The sequence below is a fragment of the Thunnus maccoyii genome, chromosome 10 (genome assembly GCF_910596095.1).
Source record: "Thunnus maccoyii chromosome 10, fThuMac1.1, whole genome shotgun sequence".
Classification (NCBI taxonomy): Eukaryota; Metazoa; Chordata; class Actinopteri; order Scombriformes; family Scombridae; genus Thunnus; species Thunnus maccoyii.
The window spans coordinates 24,514,986-24,539,902 of record NC_056542.1 but is presented as its reverse complement, the minus strand read 5'-3'; the positions used below and the strand labels follow the sequence as shown (position 1 = coordinate 24,539,902).

At 39.6% G+C, this 24,917-nt stretch overlaps 1 protein-coding gene and 1 long non-coding RNA gene across 5 annotated transcripts in view; one reads left to right on the top strand and one right to left on the bottom strand.

Annotated features, from left to right (window-relative positions):
• Positions 1 to 4,371, bottom strand: part of LOC121904947 — a 48,351-nt gene extending 43,980 nt beyond the window's left edge. Inside the window, exon 1 of the long non-coding RNA XR_006098321.1 lies at positions 3,926 to 4,371. This is a non-coding gene — a long non-coding RNA (uncharacterized LOC121904947). The remainder of the gene's footprint in view (positions 1 to 3,925) is intronic.
• A 515-nt stretch (positions 4,372 to 4,886) lies between these two features.
• cmtm8b (CKLF-like MARVEL transmembrane domain containing 8b) lies at positions 4,887 to 24,848 on the top strand. 4 transcript variants are annotated; one of them, XM_042424524.1, is made up of 6 exons: positions 4,887 to 5,723; positions 12,901 to 12,965; positions 21,254 to 21,455; positions 22,920 to 23,093; positions 23,185 to 23,304; positions 24,010 to 24,848. In XM_042424524.1, the coding sequence occupies exons 3-6, from the start codon at positions 21,324 to 21,326 to the stop codon at positions 24,094 to 24,096; spliced, it is 513 nt and encodes a 170-aa protein (XP_042280458.1). In that variant the 5' UTR covers positions 4,887 to 5,723; positions 12,901 to 12,965; positions 21,254 to 21,323; the 3' UTR covers positions 24,097 to 24,848. The 4 variants fall into 4 exon arrangements, with proteins under 4 accessions (XP_042280458.1, XP_042280456.1, XP_042280459.1 ...); XM_042424522.1 differs by having other exon boundaries at positions 21,218 to 21,455; XM_042424525.1 differs by lacking the exon at positions 12,901 to 12,965.
• The last annotated feature ends 69 nt before the right edge of the window (positions 24,849 to 24,917 follow it).

Genomic DNA, 24,917 nt, shown 5'->3' with positions numbered 1-24,917 from the left:
AGAAACAGATGCCAGCTGTGTTACTCCACCAAAGCTCTCAGCTACGAAGGACAAGCCCAAAACAATACTACTGTATGAGAAATGGCGAAAAGAGCTAATTAACCGATGTCTAAACAGAAAGTATGTTCTCACCCTTTCACCTACAAATGGCAGAAAGCGTGCTTACATTAGCTCGCTATTGAGATAACCGTTTGCAACAAGTCCTCCGAATTAAACGAACAAATAGATTGTTTGAACACATAGGAGCGTTTTCTAATCAGGCGCCCCCGTCAGCAGTAATGGGCAGGACGACATCATTTATCTGTGCTTTCCAAATTTGTTACAAATCACTGTTAAAAATAATGATGTGCCAACACTACGGTTAAGGTCTGGTTGGGTTTAGGGACAAAAACGACTCGGTTAATTAATTAAATGAGACTAAAATAACATAGTTGGTTTTTTTTCTTTGTTAGCTGAGTTGCTGCTGAAGTCATGAAAGGTCATGAAGTCGAGAAAAAAAGCACTCCCCCACATTTATTTGAATGAGGCTACTCTATTGATGCAGTGGGGGGGGTGCGCCATCACTTCAGCAAAAATATGCAGTGTTGCCTGGCAAAATCCTGTGTCAAATTATAAACCATCATGCTCTTACTTATGCTCTCGCTCAAACTGGAATTCCTGGATCATATTTCATCATCTCACCAGTATCTGACACAACACGCCTCCACAAACTCAGCCCTTCAGATTTTTTCATACACAGGGTTGTTTTTGGTCTGAACGACCATTTCCTGATATGAGGACAAGCCTCCTCTCAGTGCTGATGAAGGCATGGTGATAGAGAGTCGTTCAACTGTAAAATAATTTTTTGCAATTCATCCCTGAGGCAGCATTTGACAGATCTCAGACACTCTCCATTCTGCATGTCATTATTTTACAACTCGCCGCTGTTCACTGTGGACAGGAGGGGGAAAAAAAATACTCCTTCCACAACGGTCATGTGAGAAAAGAGTCGAAATGGAATAGTTACGTATGTGAGACCCAAGTGTGAACCGCAACCTTCCACAGATATTTGAAGTAAGCATTGTTCCATCTTCCGTGTGTGAAAAGGGCTGCTGTGTCTTTCACATGCTCCCAATTCTTCAGCATTTGTCTCTAGTGGTCTATGAAAATGGTAGAAAGTGGAGGCAAACACACACACACACACACACACACACACACACACACACCCATACTGCAGTGCCTGCAGCCACAGTGTAGTAAGAGTGAAGGTGTGTGTGTGTGTCTGTGTGTTAGCGGGACCAGTGCCAGTCTTGGCATGGTTGGATGCCTGTCTGTGAGCCTCCTGAGAGGGGACCAAGGGCACAACAAATTGGCACACTACACTCCTTAGTCCCACCTGCGTGTGTTTGTGTGTTTATGTGCGTGTCTGTGTGGAGAAAAAGCTGATGCATGTGTGTGTGTCTATGCACATGTGCATAGCAAAGGCTACTTTGTGTGCTTTTCCTGGAACCCTCTGGCTGAGTAGCATCAGCTGTCGAGATGCCCTCTCTCCTTCCTCCTTTCCTTCACTTTGTCTCTCCGTCCTCATCATCATCCCTCCATCCGTCCTTTTGGCTCACTGTAGGCCCTTTCTCACGCGTATATTCGATAACATTAACAGAATAAATTGCCCGTTTTTGTCAAGCCAGCATGTTCTGTTGTTTACACAAGCAATTCCTGAAATGATCGTGCTGGCGATATTCTATTCTATTTTCCTTGTTGTCAACAAATCCCATGAAAAAGACAAAACCAACAGTGCGTTAGTCTGTCTTGTTATGGAATTTTCCATCTTTAGGGGTTACAAATCGGATTACATTGGGTCAAGCCTGGGCCTTGAGGTCACACTGTCAATCTTGTGCAGGAAGGAGACATCCTCTCCTCTCCTTGAGACTCCAGCTGTCTGTGATGTTTTGGGGAAAGCAGAAACCTCTCTGATAAAGGGTAAATCAGCATTGCCATGGTCACCAAGGTTAGAGGAGGCTTTCCTCGACAACACAGACAGGTGAATGCATAGATTCTATTGACACAGTCAGACATTCAAACCAGAGTGTGCTGACAGCGACCTGAAGTTCCATGCAACGTGACCTGAACTGACACGGGTAAAATGCAGCTCCTTGTTTAGAAACTAGTGAACCAATTACACTAATTTTTCTTATTGTAGGCTGATCTGCTTAGGTTAAAGACTAAAGGTCAGACCTTCAGGGGGCAGAACGGAAAGAGACAGCATCCAAGTTGCAGATGACTTCGATGTTCGCTGTTTCAGTTCTCCTCGATCAAGTGCTTCGATAAACATTTTCAGCTTTAAGACATCAAAGGCTCGTGTTCACTTTTCTCCAGGTGGTGACCATCGCTCAAAATATCCACAACATGTCTCTTAACACTTTCTGACTTTCCCAGCAAGTTGAGGTTTACAAGCCCGGCAGCCCGACAGGCCTGAGTTGACCCCCTGCCAGACCTAAGTATTGGGGATTTTTAAAAAAAGGTATTTTAAGATGTTTTCTAAACTAAAATGTGCTATACAAGTAGTAGGCTATAGCTCCTTTAAGGAATAAATCAGTACATAGCGAGTGTGAGGTCAAGAAAGAGAGAGAGAGAGAGCGCACATATGTGTGGCGGTGAGACTGTAGTGGCGCACACAAACACAAGTACAAACCAGAGGATGACCACCGCTTAGAACCAGAACCAGAGCAACCCACCTGCCATCCAGAGAGACACACTGTGAGCAGGAGAGTTTCTGCCGAAAACAAGCACAGAGACCCGGGGAGACGTGAGAGCAGCTCGCTATCAGCTACGTGTGATTACAACAGAGAGCAGGAGGGAGCATAGACGTCTCACTCTGCTACTCTGTGCTGTGACTCTGCTGCTGTTGTGGACTCACAGAGCAGACACTTTCACTTTATAATTGTAGCGTCTGACGTCTGACTAAGAATTCATAATATGCTTAGTATTTTTTTTATTTTACAAATTAAATTTTTTTTATTTGATGAATGTGGGGGCTGATACGCGAAAATGAACTAAATGGGTTTTATTTATATTTACAAACAGTAAAACAACTGTGGAGGTGGTAGGCAAGTAATGTAATTGGTGTATGTCAGAACACCATTCACCATTCATTTTATATGCCATTCAGTCAAAAACAAAAACCCCTGAGTGGTGAAAAGGCTGCTCCTTTAAAGACATTTATACATATTGTTTCTAAACAAAGAAGTGATCATCAAACACAGACAACATATCACATGATTTACACGTGTTTCCTATGTATTTTCTTAGTATACAGAAAGATATAAAGAACTACAAAGCTTCTAATCTGATACAGGTACAGATCAGTGCTGAATACTAGAAAGATTGAACACAAAAGTATTCACAGATCTAAATGTGTAGGTTCACATCAAAAAGTATTAATGCATGTATCAAATACATAACTTACACACTCTTATATATGCATAACGTACAAAAAATAGCCTGTTAACACTGTTGTTATTCTAGATGTTTTTAGTATTTAAAAAGTCTTAATTCTAATTACTTTAAGCTTATTACTCAATATACGGCTCAGCTTAAAAACAAACAAGAATAAAGAAATTCTCACAAGCAAACAGCCAGACCTCCTGCACACTTATTCACAAACCACTCAACATCTACGGGTGACTGAACAACCACTCAATTAAAAACTGGATCAATTCCAGATGAATCAAACTCTCCATGTGAGTCCACACAGCTCACTGTAACTCCTCAGCAGCTTCAGTGTCCAGACAAACTATTTCCTTAACAAGAATACAGCAAAGAGATAATATAGTCTAATGTGCTGTGGATATATTCACACAACAGCCACAGAGACACATTTAACCACCAGAAAAGAAATTAGCGACCAAAGAGACAGACAGAGAGAGAGAAGGTGGATCTGACTCACGTTTTCTGATGTCTTCTTTCTTTCATGGAGATGAAGTATTCATGTCATAACGTCCCACTGCATTTGGTTGCTGTTGTCATATTGTTTGTTTGTTAACAGAAGTTTGTCGCTGCTGGTTAACCAGCCTGATATGATTAGCAACAATGACAAACAAGCTAACTATTTTGTTTCCTTTGAATTATTTTGTTAACTTTCAACTGTTGAGAGGAGTTCACTTCAGAGCAGCAGCACATCGGGCCGCTTAACCCCACCATCGTCCCGCTCAGGGTCCAGCCTGGACAGCGTAAGCAGCAAGGCCCGGCATCCTCCCAGTCCAGATCCGTTCTCCCGTCCTCCAGGGCTGCTACAACAGGCTAACTGTTGTATTGGCTAAGCAGCTATCTACTGCTCGATACAAAAGGGAAACATAAATCTGAAAAAAGGAAATTTTGACAGTTGAAAAGGCCTATATAAAATATATTTTTTTTAGTAATGTGTTTAAAAGTAGTTTGCAATTTGCATGTTATAATTTATTTTCTCAAATGCTACTGTATTAATCTATCGCTTTAGCAGACAGTGGTAGAGAATTGAAGACAAAATTTGGAAACTGTCAGTGGACCAATGCAATGTCAATATTAGATTCTGGTTGTTGATTAGTAAGAGAGGCCCTGCACCCTTGGAGTCTCATTTTATGTGTTTTGGCCAATAACAGATTAGCATGAAAAAAATGAAGTGCATTAAATCGATATAAGAGATCCCGTCCTCTGCTCTCCTCTCACTTCTCCTCTTTCCCCTCTTACCTGCCCTGCAGGTGTCACTGTTGAAGCAGTTTAATCAGAATTTCAAAAATGAATTTTTTCCAAAGAAGACAGAAAAAATATTTTATAAATGATACTGAGATTTGGTAATGGTTTATGTCAGCCAATTACTCTTTTTTTTAATATTTTGATCTCCCTCTTGCTTCTCAAAAATACAGGAGCAACCTCCTCTGCCTCTATGGACCAGCCTCCTCTGTCATGGATGCTAGCCGGCTTAGCCAAGGTAGCCTGTATACTCTGGTGACCCTGTAGTGTCGCTGCCGTCAGAATGACAAATGAGAGACCCATAACACTGACCGAGTGCAACATTATTATTAAAATATGCTCCTCTATCTCTGTAGTGAAATGATACTGCATCTTAACTGTGACCAATTTGTGACCCCAAAACTGAGGTATATACCAAACAACATGATCAGCTCAATGCTTTCAGACAAATACTAGAGCTGCTGTCTTCAAAGCTGCAGCACCACGATTTAGGGAACTTCCAAAACATCCCATCTAGGCTGGAGGAGCAAGGGAAGTAATGTGCACGCTACACAGAGCAGACTGAAAATGTCTGGTCAGACTTTGACAAACACTCTCAAGACTTTGCTCTACTCGAGCCGATGGCTATATTCATGTGCTTTCTGTTTGGAGACGACACTGAGGTTGATTTCCTGGCCTCAAAAATCACTTTCATATGAACTTGTCTGCGCTGGAGATCTTTTCACTGCAGGCTGACATTCAGTTGAACTCCTGGGCCCATGCCGGACAGTTTTGGAACTTACTTATGGAGGAAAAGTGTCCAAACATGAGGAAATGTGCTGCTTCATTGACTGCATTTTTTGGCTTGACTTATTTATGTGAGTCAGCCTTTTCCCACATGAAGATTATTAAGTCCAAATACTGTTCCACCATGTCTGATGATCATTTGGAGGCCTGCTTGAGACTAGCTACCAGCAGATACTTTCCGGAATATGCAACCCTGGCTGACTCCATTTAGTGCAAGTCATCAGAATAAGGTAGGGACCCTAAATCTACTGAAATGTATTGTGATGTGGAGGGTCCATGCAGTAATGCAAGGTACATTTTTTTAATGTGTTTTCAGTAGCTTCTCCTACATGCTTGCAAGGGGAAGGGGAGAAGGGGGAGTATTTAGTTTGTCGCAGTCTTCAACCTCATTGCTAGATGCCACTAAATCCTACACACTGCACCTTTAATACAGTCATTTCAGTACGAGGGGTAAGTGATTCACATTAAAGGCAATTTGCTCATTTTTCCCTAAGTAATATTATTAATATTAGTAACTTACACTCTATGTCTCATTAACTTTTCTTTTAGACACACAAGATTCACAAATGACACAGTAAAATGTTTAAGATGTGCTTAACATGCAACTTCGTTCCTAACTCAACTAGCAAAAACAGACCTGAGAAGCTAGTTTACTGCACTCCTGGTGTTCTTCTGTGTTGCTTCAATGCAGATTTTTTTCACTTGTATCTATTTATTTCTTGACTTCAGGACTGTTTTATTTCATTCTTCCAGTTTCTCTACTCTCAGCACTGTTACACAGAGCTGCTGTTTAGCTAAATGTGTTTTTTCCTCTTCGGCGATGCGCACACTTTCCCTATTAATCCAAGTTCGCCTCGGAGGCTGCACTGCAAGACTTCCTGTCAGATTTAGTAAGAGGTGAGACTCTTTGACTGGTTTATAACTGTGTAGTTTATGTTGTTGACCAATCAATAACCAGGTTTCTGTCTAAATGTAATGTAATTTTAACAAAATTTCTAGAAGATCAGCAAAAGAAAATGCAGTTTAATGCACATTTCCATCCTCTACAGTAAATATTAGGATTTAGTATTAGGTTTGATGAACCAAACAGCTAGTGGCGCTAATTTTCCAGTTGGGTGCCATTAAACCATTTCAGAGAAAGAGGGCGCAACAAGACGACATAATAGACCTTTTTCACAGCAGACATTTTGACTTGTCATTAGCAGGAAAAGCATAGGTGGAACTGATGACACTGATGATGGCCCAGATCCATTCAAGCGTCCAAGGAAGTCATACTGGTGAACCATGATCACGCACTATACCAGGGTCATGAATTGGAAACAACTAAATTGGATTCAGCCCTCGTGAATGTGATTAATTGCACCTGTGCTTTTCCTGCTTTGACATGTCAAAATGTCGGCTGTGGAAAAGGTCTGTTAAAAGAGCCCCAGTCAAACCTCAACCTGTGAAAAACAATGCAGAGAACACGATGGAAATATGATATTTATGTTAGTTACATGTATTAATGTTTGGAACATTACAGTCATTGATCGACGCAGTCATTGGTGAAGCATCATGATTTATTCCCTATGTATATTTCCATTGCACTTTGTCAAATTTTGCTTTTATTGATACACTAATTTTTCCACGTCAAAATCAATATTTCGAGATGTCGGTTCCTTTCAGGTTTTTTATTTGGAAGTTGAAAATTTGCATACAGACAGGTGGATGGAAACCTACCTAATGACTGCTGTCCTGCTTAAATTAAATCATTTGCGCCTGTACACACACACCTACCCAACACACACAAATGTACATTAAAGATGACTAACATCTGTTTATGTATCTGGTAAAGAAGTGAGTGTCTTGGCCTTGCTCAGCCTGGATGACTGAAAAAACAAGAGTTAATTTGATGGTGGTGTTTTGCCAACATGCTGTTAGTGCATGTTAGTATGTACTGTATATTATAATATGACTGAATTTATGTTCAATCATGTAGCAAATATCTGTATTTGCTTGATGTTCACTGATGTCTCCATGTTTGCATCCTTCCACTACCTGCATGTCTACATGTACTATAACACACAATGACATTATATTTCAGCTTCATCACAGTTCTGAATGTCAAAAACATAAATATTCCTTAAGATCTTACTGCTAACAAAATTTTTAAAACAAGACTAGGATAACTTTTTATTACTAGTGTTTGTATTATAGGCAGTAGGAGAGACGAGGGGGTGGGCGAGAGGGATTTGATCCTCAGGGCAGAACAAGAACACATGTGGTTGGAGAAGCAGGGGTCATAACCACTCATCTATCTTTTAGCACCCATGTCAGTAACTTTTACAATCACTTATTGAACATGTGCCAGCAAAAAGTAACATCTCAGTGGAAAATAAAATAAAACAAAATCTGTTCAGATCTCTTTCACCCATGAGTCTTTGCCCTGTAAAATAGAGGATGTAGATTTAGTCCTGTTTGATGTTTGGGATGTTTTTGGATCATATGTGGATATTTCATGGAGAAAAAGACTGTGTGCACCTTGGCCAAAGTCAAATAGAGCACCTTTAATTCAGAGACAATACAAATCAACCAGAAGGCCAGTGTTTGTACAGTCAGATAGTGCCTGCACCTTGCAGAAGGTTCATTGTTTGCTCACAACTACACTAAATTTGCAGCATATGTAAAATTAGTCTGTAAATTCTCAGGAAATCATCAAATGGTCTGAAAATATAGGTATGGTGCAACAGAGGCACACAAGAATACAAACCAACAGCACAAAGAAAATAGGAAAACAGAATGAAGGACAGCGGACCAGCGTATAGAAGAGAGAAAGCTTAGCAGGCATAGAGACAGAAAGACAGACAGATTTTCAGACAGGCGGGCAGACAGATAATCTGTGGACTCAAAGGAAGGGAATGTCATTGATCTCCCTGAGGACAATACAATACTGGGCCCTCTGTGCACTGTTACCATCAGCCCTACACACATACACACACACACACACACACTCACACACTCATACAGGGGTCAGACCTTTTGGGTGTGGTGGTGAATAGAGTCTAATTCCTATTCAGTCAGTTGGAAGCTAAGTCTATAGAGATTCATTGTCAGGAAGCATTACCCAGCATGCCACACACCACATCAGGCTACATAACCACTATACGTTCCTTTCATTCATCACATTCAGTACTTAAACTTCATGTACACATACTTCATCATCTATTCTCATGCAGTTTTTTAACAATTAATGATAGTAATTAATATATAAAGTGACATCAGAAAACAGACAAATCATCACCCTCATCCATCCATCAGCAGTTTAAATGGGAACCATTGAATATAAGTAAATTGGTAATATTTGGTGATTATACATGTATTTGTTTGATATGTGATTTCACCTTCGTACAATACCATATTACTAGCAGAAGTGACAAGGGAGGTCAGAATGAACATGAGCTATATCTTGATAGAGCACTACAGCTGACTCCATTGACACAAAGGAAATGCCAACCTGACTGCATATACCAAATGTATTGTAACCAATAAACTGACATACTATAATACAAACAACATTATAGACTTGATTAGCTGGTTAGTTTTCAAGTTTTCACTGTCATGTATACACACTGCTCTAAGTCTGTGCTTGACTCTTAACATCAAATTAATTCCCTGACACTCTGTAGGAATGGTATCTACATCTATCAACAGAATACAGATTACGTGAGAACATGGTGTATAAGACACTTGCTGTTGGTCTTTACAAACTTGTCATTTGTTTGATTAAAAGCTTTGTGAGTGGTGAAGGTCCGAGTATACATCTTGACACTTATGTGGGGGTGTGTTGCTGAATACAAATTGAAATATATTGTGGTTCTGCCAAGCGAGAAAGCCTCAAAGATGTCTTCTTTTAAGGAGACCCGAAGACCTTGTACCACACAATCAAAGCAAGACTCATACACACACAGTTTTAAATGTTTTATTTGTATGTTCAAGGATAATGACACATGTCAAGGCTTTATGATAAATGATTGAACAAAATCAAGTGGGCTCAAGTGAACAAAACCTCCAGACTGAAGTCTATGTGAATACATTTATTGTCTGGTACCAGACAAGTGAACATGCTTTATAGAATAGCCAAAATATATACAACTAGTAGGAAAAAAACATCTAAAACAGCTCAATATCGTAGAAATGTCTGCAGAAATCACTGGTTTTCAAATATACCCTAAAACAACAATGTTTTTCCTGAGAGGAAAAACTGAATTCTCTCTTGACAAGCATGTTCCCATGCATTATCAACGCTTTAGCTCGGCCCCATGGTGATTAAACATTTTCTGCACATAAGGGACAATGTTGGCTGTCAGTTACTTAAAAGAAATGTTAAAATTGGAGCTATGGTTCTTGGAGACGCAGATTATATAAATAATGAACAACGGCTGGAAAAAAAGAGCCAATTACAGAGAGAGCAGGGAATGTAACTGAGCCCTGTCAATGTGAGACAGAAATGGACAGAGATCGATTGATGGGGTTTCAGCACATGTAAATATTTACAGCCTGACTAGTCGATACAGAGGGAGGGAGACAGTGAATGTTGAAGAGAGAGTGGAAGACGAAAAGACAGACAGACACGCAGAGACAAAAAACAAGGACCGACCCGAGCAGAAAACAGGAAAGTAATTCAGTGTGCACTCACTGCTGCACACACACACACACACACACACACACACACACACACATGCTCATGCACAAATGCACTGTGATAATGGTGACATTTGCAGTGCGGCGGTGGTTGTGTGCGGCTGGCTGATGGCCTACAGCGATGGCCTTTAGAAGAGTGACGGGCCAAAATTACCATTAAGAAGCAGCAGTATTAACCCTCCTATTATATATACACCGCACACTCTCTCTCTCTCTCACACACACACACACACACGGTTCATTGCCATCTATTACTGCTCTATGTGAGTTCAATAGCTTAATAACCTCAGTGTTGGAAAGATGTGATTGCTCTCTTTTTCTCTTCTCACCCATCCATCCCTCTCTCATCTGCTCCTGCCTCCATTTTCTACTTCCAACAGCCGAGTACTCTCCACCTCCATCTCCACCTCCTCTTATCAATCAATTTTTCTTTCTTTCTTTCTTTCTTTCTTTCTTTCTTTCTTTCTTTCTTTCTTTCTTTCTTTCTATTTTTTCTGTCCGAGATAGATAAGAATGTGTGTAATGGTTGTTCTTTCTGTGATTTACCTGAGACTGTTGCACATGTGTTCACTGAATGTAACCATGTGTCACCAGTTCTTGCTCTGTTGAACGAGCTATGCGGGGTTCTTTTTTCTGTGGTGCTGTACATTCTGGGACTATTGTATTCAGTGAAAAACAAAACAAATAGTGTGCTGATTAATTTTCTGTTTGGGCAGGCTGAACTGGCTACTTAGCTCAAAATGAGGAATAAAGTGAAGGATTGTGGGCCAGTAGACCTGGTCTTACTGTTGAAGGGGCTGGTCTTTGCACACCTTAGGGCTGAATATGCTTATTACAGTCTGGTAAATGATATTGTTGGGTTTAAGAAGGTCTGGTTTGGTCTGGGCTGTTTGTACTGTTGGGGAGGAGGGTCTCTGTATATGTATCTGAATGTGTCGGCTTGATGTCATGTTTTTGTATTTTTGTTTATAATGGGGTATACTGGTACAGGGCTGTGTGTGAGTGTGTGTGTGTGTGTGTGTGTGTGTTTGAGGCATGATTGGTAGATGGTGTAAGAGGTGTCTTGCCCTGATCTTCCCTTATCTATCCACTACTACCTCTTCCTACATCTTTCTCTTTTTCTCTGCCCCAGCTATCTCCATGTTGTCCATGTTGTCTAACTAGATGGAGTTAATAAATTACAGTAAGATCTCTGCTATGACCATATGGACCATGCACACATTAGCCTGTACAACCAAGTTTCCTTTCCCTCCTTCTTAAGCAAGTACTTGAATTAAAACACCAAAATACAAACCAAATCATGGATAGACGGTTGTTGTTTCTCATTCACACCAATGGATACTTAATCATCCCTTTATCTTAGTGCAGTTGCTGGTTCCAGAAGTTATTGTACATGGCTTCCTCATGACTGGTCTTTCAACAGGTGTAAAGCGTACAACAGGCTCCAACTAGTACAAAATGTAACCGCTCAACCAGGAAAAGAGATCATATCACTCCAATTTGTTTTAGGATTGATTTCAAGATTATATTGATTACTTTTAAGGTTCTTTGTGGCCAGGCTCCACAGGCAGTTATAGTTCAGTTGACCTCTCCTTACCTGTCCATTATTATACCTGTCCAAATAACTTCTTAAAACTTATTTCTATCAATTAACCTTTCAATAATAATGTTATTTTGTATATCATATCTTTTTATCTTATGTCTGTCTTGCTGGATTCAGCCTTCTTTATTTTATTCCTGTATTTTTTGTTTTGTGTAAAGCACTTTGTAATTGTTTTGATAAGTGCTATAGAAGCTAATATATTTTCATTATCATTTGGATCAATAACTTACTTTTGTAAAAGAAATACTAATATGCCATGTCATATGTATGTATGTATTTGTCAGGTGAAGAATATAACAGCCTAACAGCTGGATTAAAGCTGGTTTGCCATGTTTTAGCCTTTACGTTATCCGTGCATAACCCAAACACCACTGCAGCACGGGGCTTCACTTGATAACAGAAGCGTTTCCTAACAATGCTGACCTTGGCAGCAGGAGAGAGACAGGCAGGCAGTAACCAGATAGACAGACAGACTGGTTGACTGGCTGATTACAGTATTTACTGGTCAAGCGACTGCACGTAGCCTTGATGCATGTGTGTGTGTGCGTGCATTCAAGAGTGTCTAAGCGAGTGTGAGAGAAAGCTTGTGCTCGTATGTGAGACTTTGTGTATGTGGTGTGTGTGTAGATGTGTGTGTTATCAGGGTAGTGCAGACTCTGCTGTCCAGCGGTGTGTGAGATGAGACAGAACGAACGATTTACCACCACGAAACACTAAGCAGACCATTAAACACACACGTACACACACACACACACACACGTATGCACATAGGCACAGAAACACACAACCATCCTTTCCAGCTACACAGTGTGTGTACATATACAGACACACACTTTCACTCTTATCTGTTATACCACACACATAACACACACACACATACCGTAGGCGTACACATACTCATATTTAGCTGTAGTGTTATCACAGTTCACTATTGGTCCATATCTTGGCCAGGGGCAAGTACTTGGGCCTGTATGATGACAGGCATATCTGCAGATGGAAAACTAACCAGCCACCACTCAACCTCACAGTACACACTCAAACACAACACTTTGCTAATACTGAGCTGGGACTCAATAATGGATCCCTGTGAAGAAGCTGTCTTTTAACTCATACTCTTTCAACAGGCAGGTCAGGAGCAGGGTCAACTGCAGACAGCACTCTGGAGCTGGAGTCAATGTCCAGCTGAAAAGTAAGGAATAAACCAATGAAAGAACAGAGATTTTTTCCCCCACTTTAAACAAACTCCACCCTTTGCTATTGTTCCTTCTTAATTTTGGAGCAGTTTCTATCAAAACCTAATTAATGCCTTTGCACTAATCAACTGAACCGAGCACGAATTCTGCAGCACATCTGCAGATTCCTTGAGTGTTTTTGTTCAGTATTAATGCAAGACGCAATGTGGGCCTTTTCATTTTGCATGATGCAAACTCAACATGTTATTAACTATGAATCAGAGAACTGCATTGGGAACGCGAGCAAGAACAGCCTGAACAATATTCATTAAAACTGGCATATGATTCAAACGAAAACAAGGCCAGCACAGCACAGCCACAAAAAGACTACCATGCTGTTGTAATCTGAAGTCATTTTGCCTCCATGCTGGTATATGTGCAAAATAGGCAGATAGAAAGCAAGGTGGGGTGTGTTTTTTGTAAATGCATGTTCGTAAAAATTTGAGGAAATGTGGTTTATCATTTCACTTTTATTGGAAAAGCTACATAAACTATTCTGTAGCTTCCAAGCACATCTCAATAAAAAATCACAACTTTCTCACCAAATTCCAATAAGTGAATATCAAACTGTCATAATTTAAAACTTTTAAAGTAAAATTCAACTCACTCTTGTAGCTCACTGGCCCATTTGCTCAGGACTAAAACTTCTCCTGCCTCAGAGTATATGAGAGGGTTTTCACTGAGCTTCCTACAATCACCTTCAGCAAGAAATTCTCCTTTGAGACCATAGATGACATCACTATATTATCACCACTTTTTCCTCAGTGTCTGACTTCAGCACATTCAGAGCTGTATATTTGTAAGAGGAACCGGTCTTGTGAAGAAACTTCAATCATTTTATGGGTATAATCTCTTTATTGGCCTATTTTCTTTTAAATGTTAATCTGTCACTTCTCATACCAGATTTGATCTATTGATATATTCAAGTAAAATACTTATATTATTGTAAATAGCAATCCAAATAGGCCTCAGCACAGACATTGATGGAGAAAAATAAACAAGCACAAATAATGAGGCTGTATGTGTACGTTTTGTCCAGGTTGGAGGCTGTTCAGCTGTTTATTTTGGCACTATCAGCAATGCTGCTCTTATAATCCCAATGGAACCAGACTGAATAAACCCATCTATTAGGCTGATATAACATCATTTATCAAATGCTGCTATGGCCTAAAGTAACATACATTTTCCCATTTACAGGTTCAAGGCACATAGGTATCATATCTCACCCAACTTCTCTTGTATGCGGCTCAAAGATGCGATAGATACATCATAAATTAAAACAGTTCCTCTTCGCATGTCAACCACACTGTAGACTCACAGAGGTCCCAAATGGGGATTTATTTTTTACCCTCCTAACAGGTTATCAGAAAGTAAATTGTTCACATTGCTTTTTTTGGGTGATGGCAAATCTCGTAAAAACTGAGAGAACAATGGCAGGAGCTGCTTAAATGGGATGCATGACACATATTAAATTCCCTATTCCCTCCAAGCTTCTGATGAGAAAATCCCAGCAACCCGAGGGTTTTGTTTATTTTGGGTATGATGCTAAAAATGTGAGCTACAGAGGTAAAATCTGAATATTATTCATATAAATTTCCCCGTATCTCGAGTGACTTGTTTTACTCAAGCTTAAAACATACGCTTTCTAGACAAAAGTACAACAGCACTTTATTTTTATTTTTTGCAAGAAAAAAAAAACAACAAAACAAAACAAGTTCAAATCACGCAGCTCCTCCAGGCACCTTTATTGCGTGCTCTACGTTCAGATTTTGTATCTTATCTGTATGCAATTATCAAAAACACAAGTTATTGCCAAACAAGGGAATTCTATTGATCAATCATTAGTCTTCATCATCGCCCCAATACACAGACCAGCACTGCAGACTCACATACATACTCTAAATTGAAAAGATAACACAATTGCTAAAAATAAACAGCAGATAAGGAAAGGAGTTGTTAAATTATTGAAAAAAAATAGCAGACTGTTAAAAATCTATTTAGGTCTCCTGAGAACCCCCCTGCCTGCCGATATTTGTTTTGTTCCATTCGTTCTGTTTTTATTGTCTAACTACCGCGGGCCAAACCATCACAAGTGTCTTAGCAAGGGGTGGGGGTGGCGGGGCGAAGGGGAGGGGGTGGGAGGGTGGGGGGTGTTGGGGAAGCAGCCAAGTTGAGGCAACACTCTGCTGCCGCTTTCCCAGATTTACATTCAGGAGCCATTTTCTGATACGGCTACCCAGAATTCAGTCTGTCTGTCTCTCGCTCTCTCACTCTTTCTCTCTCTCTCTCTGTCTGTCTGTCTTGCTGTCTCACTCTCTCCATCTCTATCACTCCGTTCATTATCACTGTCCACTCCACAAGAGAGTAAAGGGAGAGAAGCAAGGGGTAGGGGTGGGGGGTGGGTGGGGGTTTAAGAGGGAGGGAAGTGGAAAGAAGGAAAAGGTGAGAAACAGAGAGAGAGAGAGAGAGAGAGTGACAGATTGAGATAGCTAGAGAGAGAGGGAGAGAGAGAGAGAGAGAGAGAGAGAGAGGTACGGAGAGCTCGAGCTATCTGCTGAAATATTCATGTTGGTGCCAGCAGCTTTTCCATTCCCCGCTCAGCAGGGGGCTGCTGTTTGATACATCCATTGCTCCCTCTCTCTCTCTTTGCTCGGCCCCTCTCCCCTCCCTCTCTCGCTCCCTCCCTCCCCCTGTCTCTCTTAACTAGTAAGGTTAGCAGATAGTAAATGCTCATGGAGAGATGGAGGACCGGACAAAGCAGCCCTGCCTCTCAGGCTGAAAACATTCCACACTGGAAAAATAACTTCTAGCATTAAACACAGTTTTTTCTCTCTTTTGAACTGTGTTACAAAAACACATCTTCTATGTTTGCCATGTTCTATAATATTACCAAAACATAGGAGAAAATGAAAACCAAATAATAGCACAGTAAATGATTTTTATCAGGGAAAAGTATCAGCACATGACTAACATTTAGACTTTAATATAAAGGATTTAAACACTATTGTCAGATGCTACAGATATAACAATATATGTTAGGAGGTGATATACATGTATTTATACTGTGGTAACTATCACTTTAATATTCCTGGGTGTGTCCTGTCATTGTGGGCAATGCTGCCAATCAATAAGCAGGACTACTGTGAGGTAATATTGGCTTTTTATAAGATTTCTACATCAATGTGAGGACATTACTTGATTTGTCTGATACTTAATTCACTTAAATAAACACAAACACTGACATTTCTATCAGTTTATTTCATCTTTAATAAATTTTCCATTGATTTTCCAGTAAAGTAATGTAATATGTGTCATTATCATGACATAAAATTAAATATATTTCAAGAATATAAGGCATTACCCACATTAGAAGGTTAATATTGCTGAAATGTGGCATTTTAGACAATATCACCAAGAAATAGCTGCCAATCAATGATGTTTTGAACAATATATCCTCACCCTGTTACACTCTCTGCAGTAATTAACTCAGAGTTGACAAGGTGAACAGCAGCCACGGCTTCTCCTCAATGCTTCCCTAATTAGGGGCATGCATTTATTATTTTGCACTGAGCTCCAACCTCAAATAGCTACTGGCAAGTTTACCGTCATGTCACATTTTATTTAATGAAGAATTACTGTTACAGCATGTTGTGAACAGAAAATGAAAACTGAATGGCCCCTAATGTCTTACAGTCAGGGGTGTGACCTTTATTGATACTGTTATCAAGGTTGACAGTGAAGAGTGAATGAAAAGAGAAGAGGCAGGTGAGAAATTTAAAGATGTCATTTCATGTATTACAGAATATGACTGACTTAAGACTAAAAATATTGTTTAAATGACAATATTTGGTGTCCCAAAGTCTCATAGTTGTTGATTTCACATGACAAACAGACTTTTCTGAACAATTTCAATATGCTCAGGACAAGTTGAAATGGAAATGTCACATTATCCAAACACTGATCCAGAGGCCTTTCCACACAGCCAAGAAACTCTTCCAAGGGAAACACTGCGGAAGACAAAAAAACAGAAGTTGTAGTCTCAGAGGGCGAGGTTGTGCCTTTCAGTGAACAACCGCATCATTTTATTTAGAACTGATGTCAAAGCATTTAAACAGGGAGGGGCTGCCTGTACGGTTATTGTGGGTGCATGCATGATGTGTATGCGTGTGTGTGTGTTGTATGTGTGTGTGTGTGTGTGTGTGTGTGTGTGTGTATGTGTATGTGGTTGCATTTAACCAACACATGTGTTGGGGGATGCGGCAGATGTTGCAGAGGCAAGGATTAGTGTGTGTGTGTCTTTAAATGTGTGCATTAAAAATATCTTCACCACAGCAGGAAGCCACAGTGGCCAATTACAGTGCCGCATCTGGGCTAGCACACATTTATTAGTGTGTGTGTGTGTGTGAGTGTGTGTGTGTGTGTGTGTGTGTGTGTGTGTGTGTATAGAGGCGATGGGGAGGTTCAGGCAGAGTTCAGGTTATTTACATCTTAGCATGTAGAGTTTCAGTAAATGGTGCAGCGTGAGTGTGTGTGTGTGTGACAATGGTGAGGCTTTGTGTCACAGCAGCAGAATCTAAACACACACCACGAAGAAGAAGACAGAACAGGGGAGAGATAATTAGAGGGAGAGGAGAGTAAATACAGGGAAGCAACAGAGACAATGGTGAGAATGGAAAAGACACCTTAAGGAAGGGAGGTAGGAGAGAAAAAAACTAAATAAAAGCTCTGTCATTTCCAAGAGAGATATGATACCTCTCTCTCCTTCTCTAAACACTCAGAAAAAAAGGTACAGAGTGAAAGTACAACCCCAGCAACAAAAGGTACAACTCTGCACATTTTTAGTCTATTGCATAATTCCCTCTGGAGTCTGTGGAAAACTAATTCTGTTCATTTTATTTTCAATTAAATCTCTCTATGGTGATTACTTGGCTGACTGACTAACTGTTCTGGATACTTGTGAGCCACTGGAAGGCCTGGGTTCACTTTAAATTCATTCAAATGAGGAAGTGGAAGACAGCGCTGCACTTTTTTTCCTTTAAAAAGTCAAACAAATATCATGTTTTGTTTACTTTCTGTTATATCTTTCTCCGTCTTCATTATTGTTATCATCATCCGTTAAATGATCAAAAATCTCATGTAAGGCCAAGGGGATGAGCGTGTGTGTGTGTGTGTGTGTGTGGTGACTTACACTGGAAAACATAACAAAAGCAGAAAATAGAAATATATGCCCCCAGTTAAACCATTAATCACCTGTGTGCTTCCAAGCCTTTGTGGTATTTCAGGAAATTAAAGGAGAAGCCACTGAGACAATAGAGCAGAGCTCCATCAGTAATTACTTTGGAGAATCTAAGGAAGTGGCCATTAGGTTATTGATGAGTAGAAAAGCCGGCTGTATTGATATTAATTTTGATGAGGGCTATGCGAGATCATGCTGGCTGCATCTATCAGATATTCACTGATATAAAAGGAAAACCTTTCAATCTTCAGCATATCCTACATGGGATTACTTTTGGCTACAATTATGGGATTTCCTGGTATTACAGGTTTTCCTGTGTGCATGAATACATTTTGTTTATCTACTGTACACGTTCCAAAATATCCCATTCATGCAGCCTCTGCATATTAGTGAGTAGTTAAGAACATGCCACAAGTAATGAACAGGAAACTGTACTCTTAACATGTTGTTATGAAGGCTAGTGTGGACAAACAATAGCAAGCAACATGTTAAAATACTAATATAAACCATGATTTTGTGATAAAATATAATTAATTTACCAATTCAGAAAAACGATTGATTCTACGCGAGAATATTCCACATTGAAATGTGTAACAAAGCAGAATTTTCTCTAAAACCCCAAACTTTTTTAAAGTTGGTTACGTTCAGTCTGTCAAGAAACAATTAAGAATGTGCTCTGACATTAGTAAATGACATTGAGATTGTGTTTCCAGTTTTTAATTAATAAAATGAAAAGTGAAATGACCCCAGTCCTGCTGCGATAATTAGCTGTTAGACAGCTCGTATGGAAAATCTATTGGCCTCAAAGACAGACTAATGTGTCTGAGTTCAGGCTGCAAATCCCGTATACAGAAATGTATTGGTTGGCCATTTATTTTTTTTACCATATTGGCTACATGTAGCCGCTGACTAGCACAAGGAGGATGAGAAAAGCTGGCCCATTGCTTCAATAAATGTTGAGAGAGAGTAATGCAGAGTATAGATTGCTGCAGTGGATATATTGCTGTACAGAGCAGAATGTGCTCAGCGGGGCAGAATTAGTCCATCAAGTAGCATAAGATAAAGCATGTAAAATATCCGCTCAGATAATGTGTGGCTCGGGATATTGACTGCAGCAGAACACCACAAAGCATCAGTTGTTGGTCTTTTTGTTTGCATGTGCTGATGGGAAGGGAGAAAGTCAGGTTCACCCAGACATCATTTCTGTGTGCTTCACTGCCATTAGATTTTTTGTAATCAACAAGAGTGATTTTATAGTCATCTGGTTATTTCAATCACTCGGTCCACTCAGGGCTATGATTATATAGCCTCCTGGAGAACTGCTGCTAGAGCCCAGAACATCTAACTTCACTGATTAAATGCAAATACAAATGAAGTGAAAATCAGTTTTTCGTCATCTTTCAAAAAAAAAGCTTAAATTTGTATATTAATGTAAACATTTGATGATCTTTGTTCTCTCTGCTCTAAACTTTCTATTCTGTTCTGAGGGAGAAAAAACACCATCAGCAAAGACAGGAGCAGTTAAAAATGTTCATGTAGTTTGCAGTCAAACTGTCACGTCAGCATGAAACATTCAACTATCCAAGTTTTTGTTTTGTAAATCCAGGCAGGCCCCCTGCACGTCTGTAGGGAGGAAACATTCAGGTAATTAACTGAATCAACCATTATCATAGTGCTGCCACCTCCTTATTAACAACAAACAATACAGAATAAATGAGTGAAAACAACAATTTAGACGCCCTCAGTGCGAACAGTCTTATTGGCTTCTTTTGTCCCTGAACTGTGCTGTTTCCTGTAAAGTGTGATTTACTTTCTGTCCATGTGTAACTACTGCCCCCCAGTGATCAAAGTCACTCACTGCCACTCGTAGCTGCACTGCAGCACGGGCCAATCTTTTTTTTCTCTGGTAGTGGTCAGAATTCACTTAAGGTTCACAAGGTTTCAGTATGATTTTGGCCTTAGATTAATTTTTTTCACTGAAACCAATCAACTTGCACATTTGCAAAACTTGAGATATTTAATGCACCACAGTGTATATTTGTTACATTTATGTTGTTGTCAGAGTCACGTTACTGTTCATTCTAAAGCAGGAGTGGGTGGGATTTTTCTCTTGCTGGTGTGTTCAAGGATGACATCTGACTTCTTAGAGCAGGTTTCCTCTGATGTAATAAAAAGAACATATTCACATTGGCCATTGCTCATATCCATTTCCTTGTTTGTCTTCTGTTTTCTTTTTCCAATGATGCCAGTCTTTTTAGCAGCCCTAAATCAGTTCTTGGATATTGACAGATGCTGAAATGCACCACGAAAATAAACCACCTGACTCTCACCTGACTCAAAAGAGAGTGAATATTTGCAAATTGATTTTCATATTATTGCTGAAAACAATGACAGCCTGGGATGTAGCATAACAACCTAAATAATCAATAAATGTAGTCAAGGGGCTAAAACCTACACAAGTATCAGCAGCAGAACTGTCATCATCAGTGTGTCCTGACATAGACCCCCCCCCCCCCCCCCCCCCCTACACACACACACACACACACACACACACACACACACACACACACACACTCACACAAAGCTCCTCTTCTTGCCTCAAGCTGTGAATACCTCTCAGGGGACAGTCATCTCTATTTCTTTCACGACTCTGAAATCCACCTAATGGCATCCAGAGTATCCCTGATAATAAGAGACCTTCTCCAACTCCATATTATAGTAATTTAGATTCTGTTGTAAACATTTATTCCATATTTTTCCTGATTTTAAGCATCAAATTGATGCTACAACATAAATTGGTTAAATTGTGAAATGCCCAACAGAGAAAAATACGGTAAATTTACTTTTATACATCGTCACTGTCATTTATTTACTTGAGTCAGTTATTTTTAAATCAGGGCAAAGGAGGGCGGGCACTCCCAAATGTTTGTTTATGTAATGTTTATATGTGAGTTGAAATACTGTATTTATCAGATCACAGAGGGGTGTCCTTGTTGGATTCCGGGACAGGAACACAACTTCCTCTGCTGCAGCAACAACCTAACTGAAAGCACATACGGAAAGTCTGCGTCAGTGCACCATGGAGAGAGACGCTGTGGTGTTGGCCCGCAGAAGCCCCCCTATACCAGAGTACAACACCTCAACCTCCACCTTGGCCTTCGACCAGCATTTCACCATGACTGCCAAAGGAATACTTCTCATGGCTGAGATAGTAAGTGTGAATCGACTTGAAGTTTTAAGGTTTTTGAAATTGCAATTTGACTTAAAGACAACCAGAAGAGACTGTATGATTAAAAAATGCTCAGCAGTAATGAAATCACAATAGAAATGTTGACTGGAAATTACTGGAAAACTGATTCAACGTTTAATAATCATGTAAGGAAGCGGCAATAAGTTTGATATTTATAAGAAGCATTAATAGACAAGAAGAGTATGTTACTGTTATGTTAAAAGTTCACATTTTCTTACCATGCACTTATGAAGGCAGGCTTCGGGTTTGTAAAACTATGTATAAAACGTTTTTTTTCTATAACATCAACTGAAATTCATGGGAGTGACAAAAATGTATTTTTGTGGCATTCCTCAAGCCAAAGAAAAGCTAAATGGAGAGCATTTTTTTCTATGAAAATAGGAAGTTAATCAAAAACATCAAGTGAATCAACTCTTCCTCCCTTCGCTCCCTCATTGTCTCTCTTCCTCTCCAAATCAGATGAGGGAAGAAGTCAGGGCAGCCTTTCTCAAAATACAGTCTGGCTGGCTGCCATGCAGAGGCTGGGCAGGCCACAGTTGGTGTAATCTGATGGCAACAAGTAAAAAAAAGAAAAAAAAGTACAATGTAATGCAGACACACTGTAAAGCTGTTTATTTTGGAAATTACATAACATGGACAGATGTGTTCTCTTGAAATCAGAGATACATTATATGCTGTCAAAACTATGGAAATTACATCCTGAAAATACAGCATTTAACTGAAAATTCTAGGTTTTGGGTTAAATTAATGTGACAGATCGAAACGTTTCACTAATTCATCAGTTTACGTGATGTTCATTTGTAATCTGAGATCACATTTGGAGAAAAAAACCTGCTGCGCATGTGATATGAAACACGCAGCAAGAATCTTCTGTTGTGAGACAGGAAGGGTGGGTTTGGAATCGTGTTGGAAGCGGAAAGAGATTTAGTTGCTCACTACCACATCCCTTTGAATCAGAGGAGCTCCATTGAAATTTCTCTTGGCAAAGTCGCCTATCAAGTGCCTCAAAATGCTAATCTCAAGATATGCACTTTTCACCTGCACTTTGTGTCCCGTGTCTATCTCCTTTTCATGACCTCAAAACATTTAACTGGTGAAATCAGCGAAGGATCTTTTTGCTCAGTATTTCATAGAAAGAACAATATTTTCTCTACCCAGTCTAGTCTGTGAAAAAGTACACCAAAAAACAGTGTCATACCTCATTTGTCTCTAGTTTCACTTTTTATTACTTTCTTTTACTTTCATCTCTCAGTTAGTTTCATTCACAGTGTGATAATGTAACCCTGCACTTCCAAACACATGCGTGAACTCTGAGGTAAATCAAGAAGTGTTCAAATTGATCTCCTCTCCTCTCCTCTCCTTTCCTCTCCTCTCCTCTCCTCTCCTCTTCTCTCCTCTCCTCTCCTCTCCTCTCCTCTCCTACAGGTCTTTGGTATGTTGGTGTGGATTCTGGTAGGGGGCACAGAGTATTCGTCTCTGCCTGCTCTCTGCTGGGTGATGTTTGTTTCCATCTTGTGCTGGGTTCTGACCATTTGCCTGTTTATAATTTACCTCACTGGAGTCCACAACAGGATACCACAGGTCCCCTGGACTACAGTGGTAATAGACACACACATACTTGTCCTTGTATATTAACAGAGCGGTCTGACTCTTTATCTGTATTCACTATTTGTGTCTTTGTGTCCTCTAGTCACTGTGTGTGCACGGTGGTGCTACAGTTTTGTACCTGGTGACAGCAGTTATTGACGCTCTCTCAGTCACGCAGGCCATAAGGGGGCGACACAACTACAACTGCTGGGCAGCATCTGCAGTAAGAGCACCCCCGTCAACACAATCTGATGAGGGAGATGTTTTTGTCATGTGAAACAAAAAAAGTTTGAATATGAACATAACACACAACAAGAGTAGCTCGGTGTCAACAAAGTGCAGGCTGCTTCATGTTTTTTTTTTTTAAAAAAAGAGGAATATTACAGCAACCATGTGTACAGAATGACCTACAATTTCTGCAAAAAAGTGACTGCACTCACTGTGCAGTAGCAGGCAAGGAGGACACCATGGTCATGTCCTCTGTTTTGTTTGAGGAAGACTGTGTTTTGGCTTTTAAGGCTCATTCTTATATTTTTTCAGATTCAAAAAAGTTAAACTTAACTGTCATGGGGAATAAAATAAGTGAATGAATTAAAAAGAGATTCAGTATTTCTCCTCCAGAACTACAATATATTACTGGTGGTATGTAGAAGGCTTTGAAACAGCTTTGAAACCACCATGTAGGGATTTAAATATAAGATATAGTATAATTGCACTTTTAAATGAATAAAGAATTTTGTTATTTTTGACTAAAAGGTGTTGGCTATGTGACAGTTCATAGCCACATTTTGGACACACAAATTTGTATAAGAGATTTTCTTTTTAGTATTGAGTGAATTATGCTTCTAGGGTGTTCAAAAGCTATTCTTATTGTTTTGTTGTTTTCTCCCTCTCTTTTTCCTCAACTTTTCCTTTTCATTCTTCTCAGTTCTTTGCTTTTCTGACCACACTGTGCTATGCAGGAAGTAGCTGCCTGAGCTACCGTGACTGGAAAACCACAGAGGAGGAGCAGTAATCTCATTACTTCTCGTTTGAAGGCAACATTGCTCACACTTTCTCTGAGGAGCATGTCCGTCAGAGAGATCCATCCTGATTCTCTTGAAGTCAAATTAAAACTTGTACAGCATTATAATCAGTTTGTCGTGGTCATAATGAAAAACCTTTGTTGTATGTCACATGGAAGCAGAGGGGGACACTTGCTCTCAAATTGTGCAATGATGAAAAATGATCATGAGCATGGTTGTTGTTGTATGTTTCAGGCCGTATGTACTATAGTAGTGTCTTGCATGAGACTCAGAAACATGGATAAGTTTTGTGATACAAACCTTTTCATATTCTTTGTCTTAAATCTTTGTTAAATTATTTTCTTCATGATTATTAAAGCTGAAGATGCTTTTGTTCAGGTGTTTTATGGATTTTATTTGATTTCCACAACATTGTTATCACAAAGGGAAAAGAAATACAGAAGTATGTTACATGCAAGAAAATTATATATTGCTGTATGTATAACATAGCACAGACTGAGCATTTGACACATTTCTCCAACATTAGAAATAAAATCATGTGTATATAATCTCATCCCTATAATAGGCATTCCTAAAAATACATGTTAATTTTATTTAATTTTAAAAGTGCAAAATGTGCAAAATGCTTTTCACTTAATGGCCCTTCATGTGATATATGATAAAGTTTTGGCTGTCATACATGACCTGCAATTTTATTTTTTATAAACCATTGTCATAGACACAATTTTCCAGTGATTTTGATTCAAAAACTGGCACAATATTACCCAGCGTACATATGTTAACACACACTTCTGCATTAATCTAGTTAAGT

Excerpts from the sequence above, each read along its gene's own strand:
- cmtm8b (XM_042424525.1), top strand. The coding sequence starts at position 21,324 with ATGGAGAGAGACGCTGTGGTGTTGGCCCGCAGAAGCCCCCCTATACCA. Across the intron at positions 21,456-22,919 it reads TACTTCTCATGGCTGAGATA|GTCTTTGGTATGTTGGTGTG; the intron begins GTAAGTGTGAAT and ends CCTCTCCTACAG. Across the intron at positions 23,094-23,184 it reads AGGTCCCCTGGACTACAGTG|TCACTGTGTGTGCACGGTGG; the intron begins GTAATAGACACA and ends TGTGTCCTCTAG.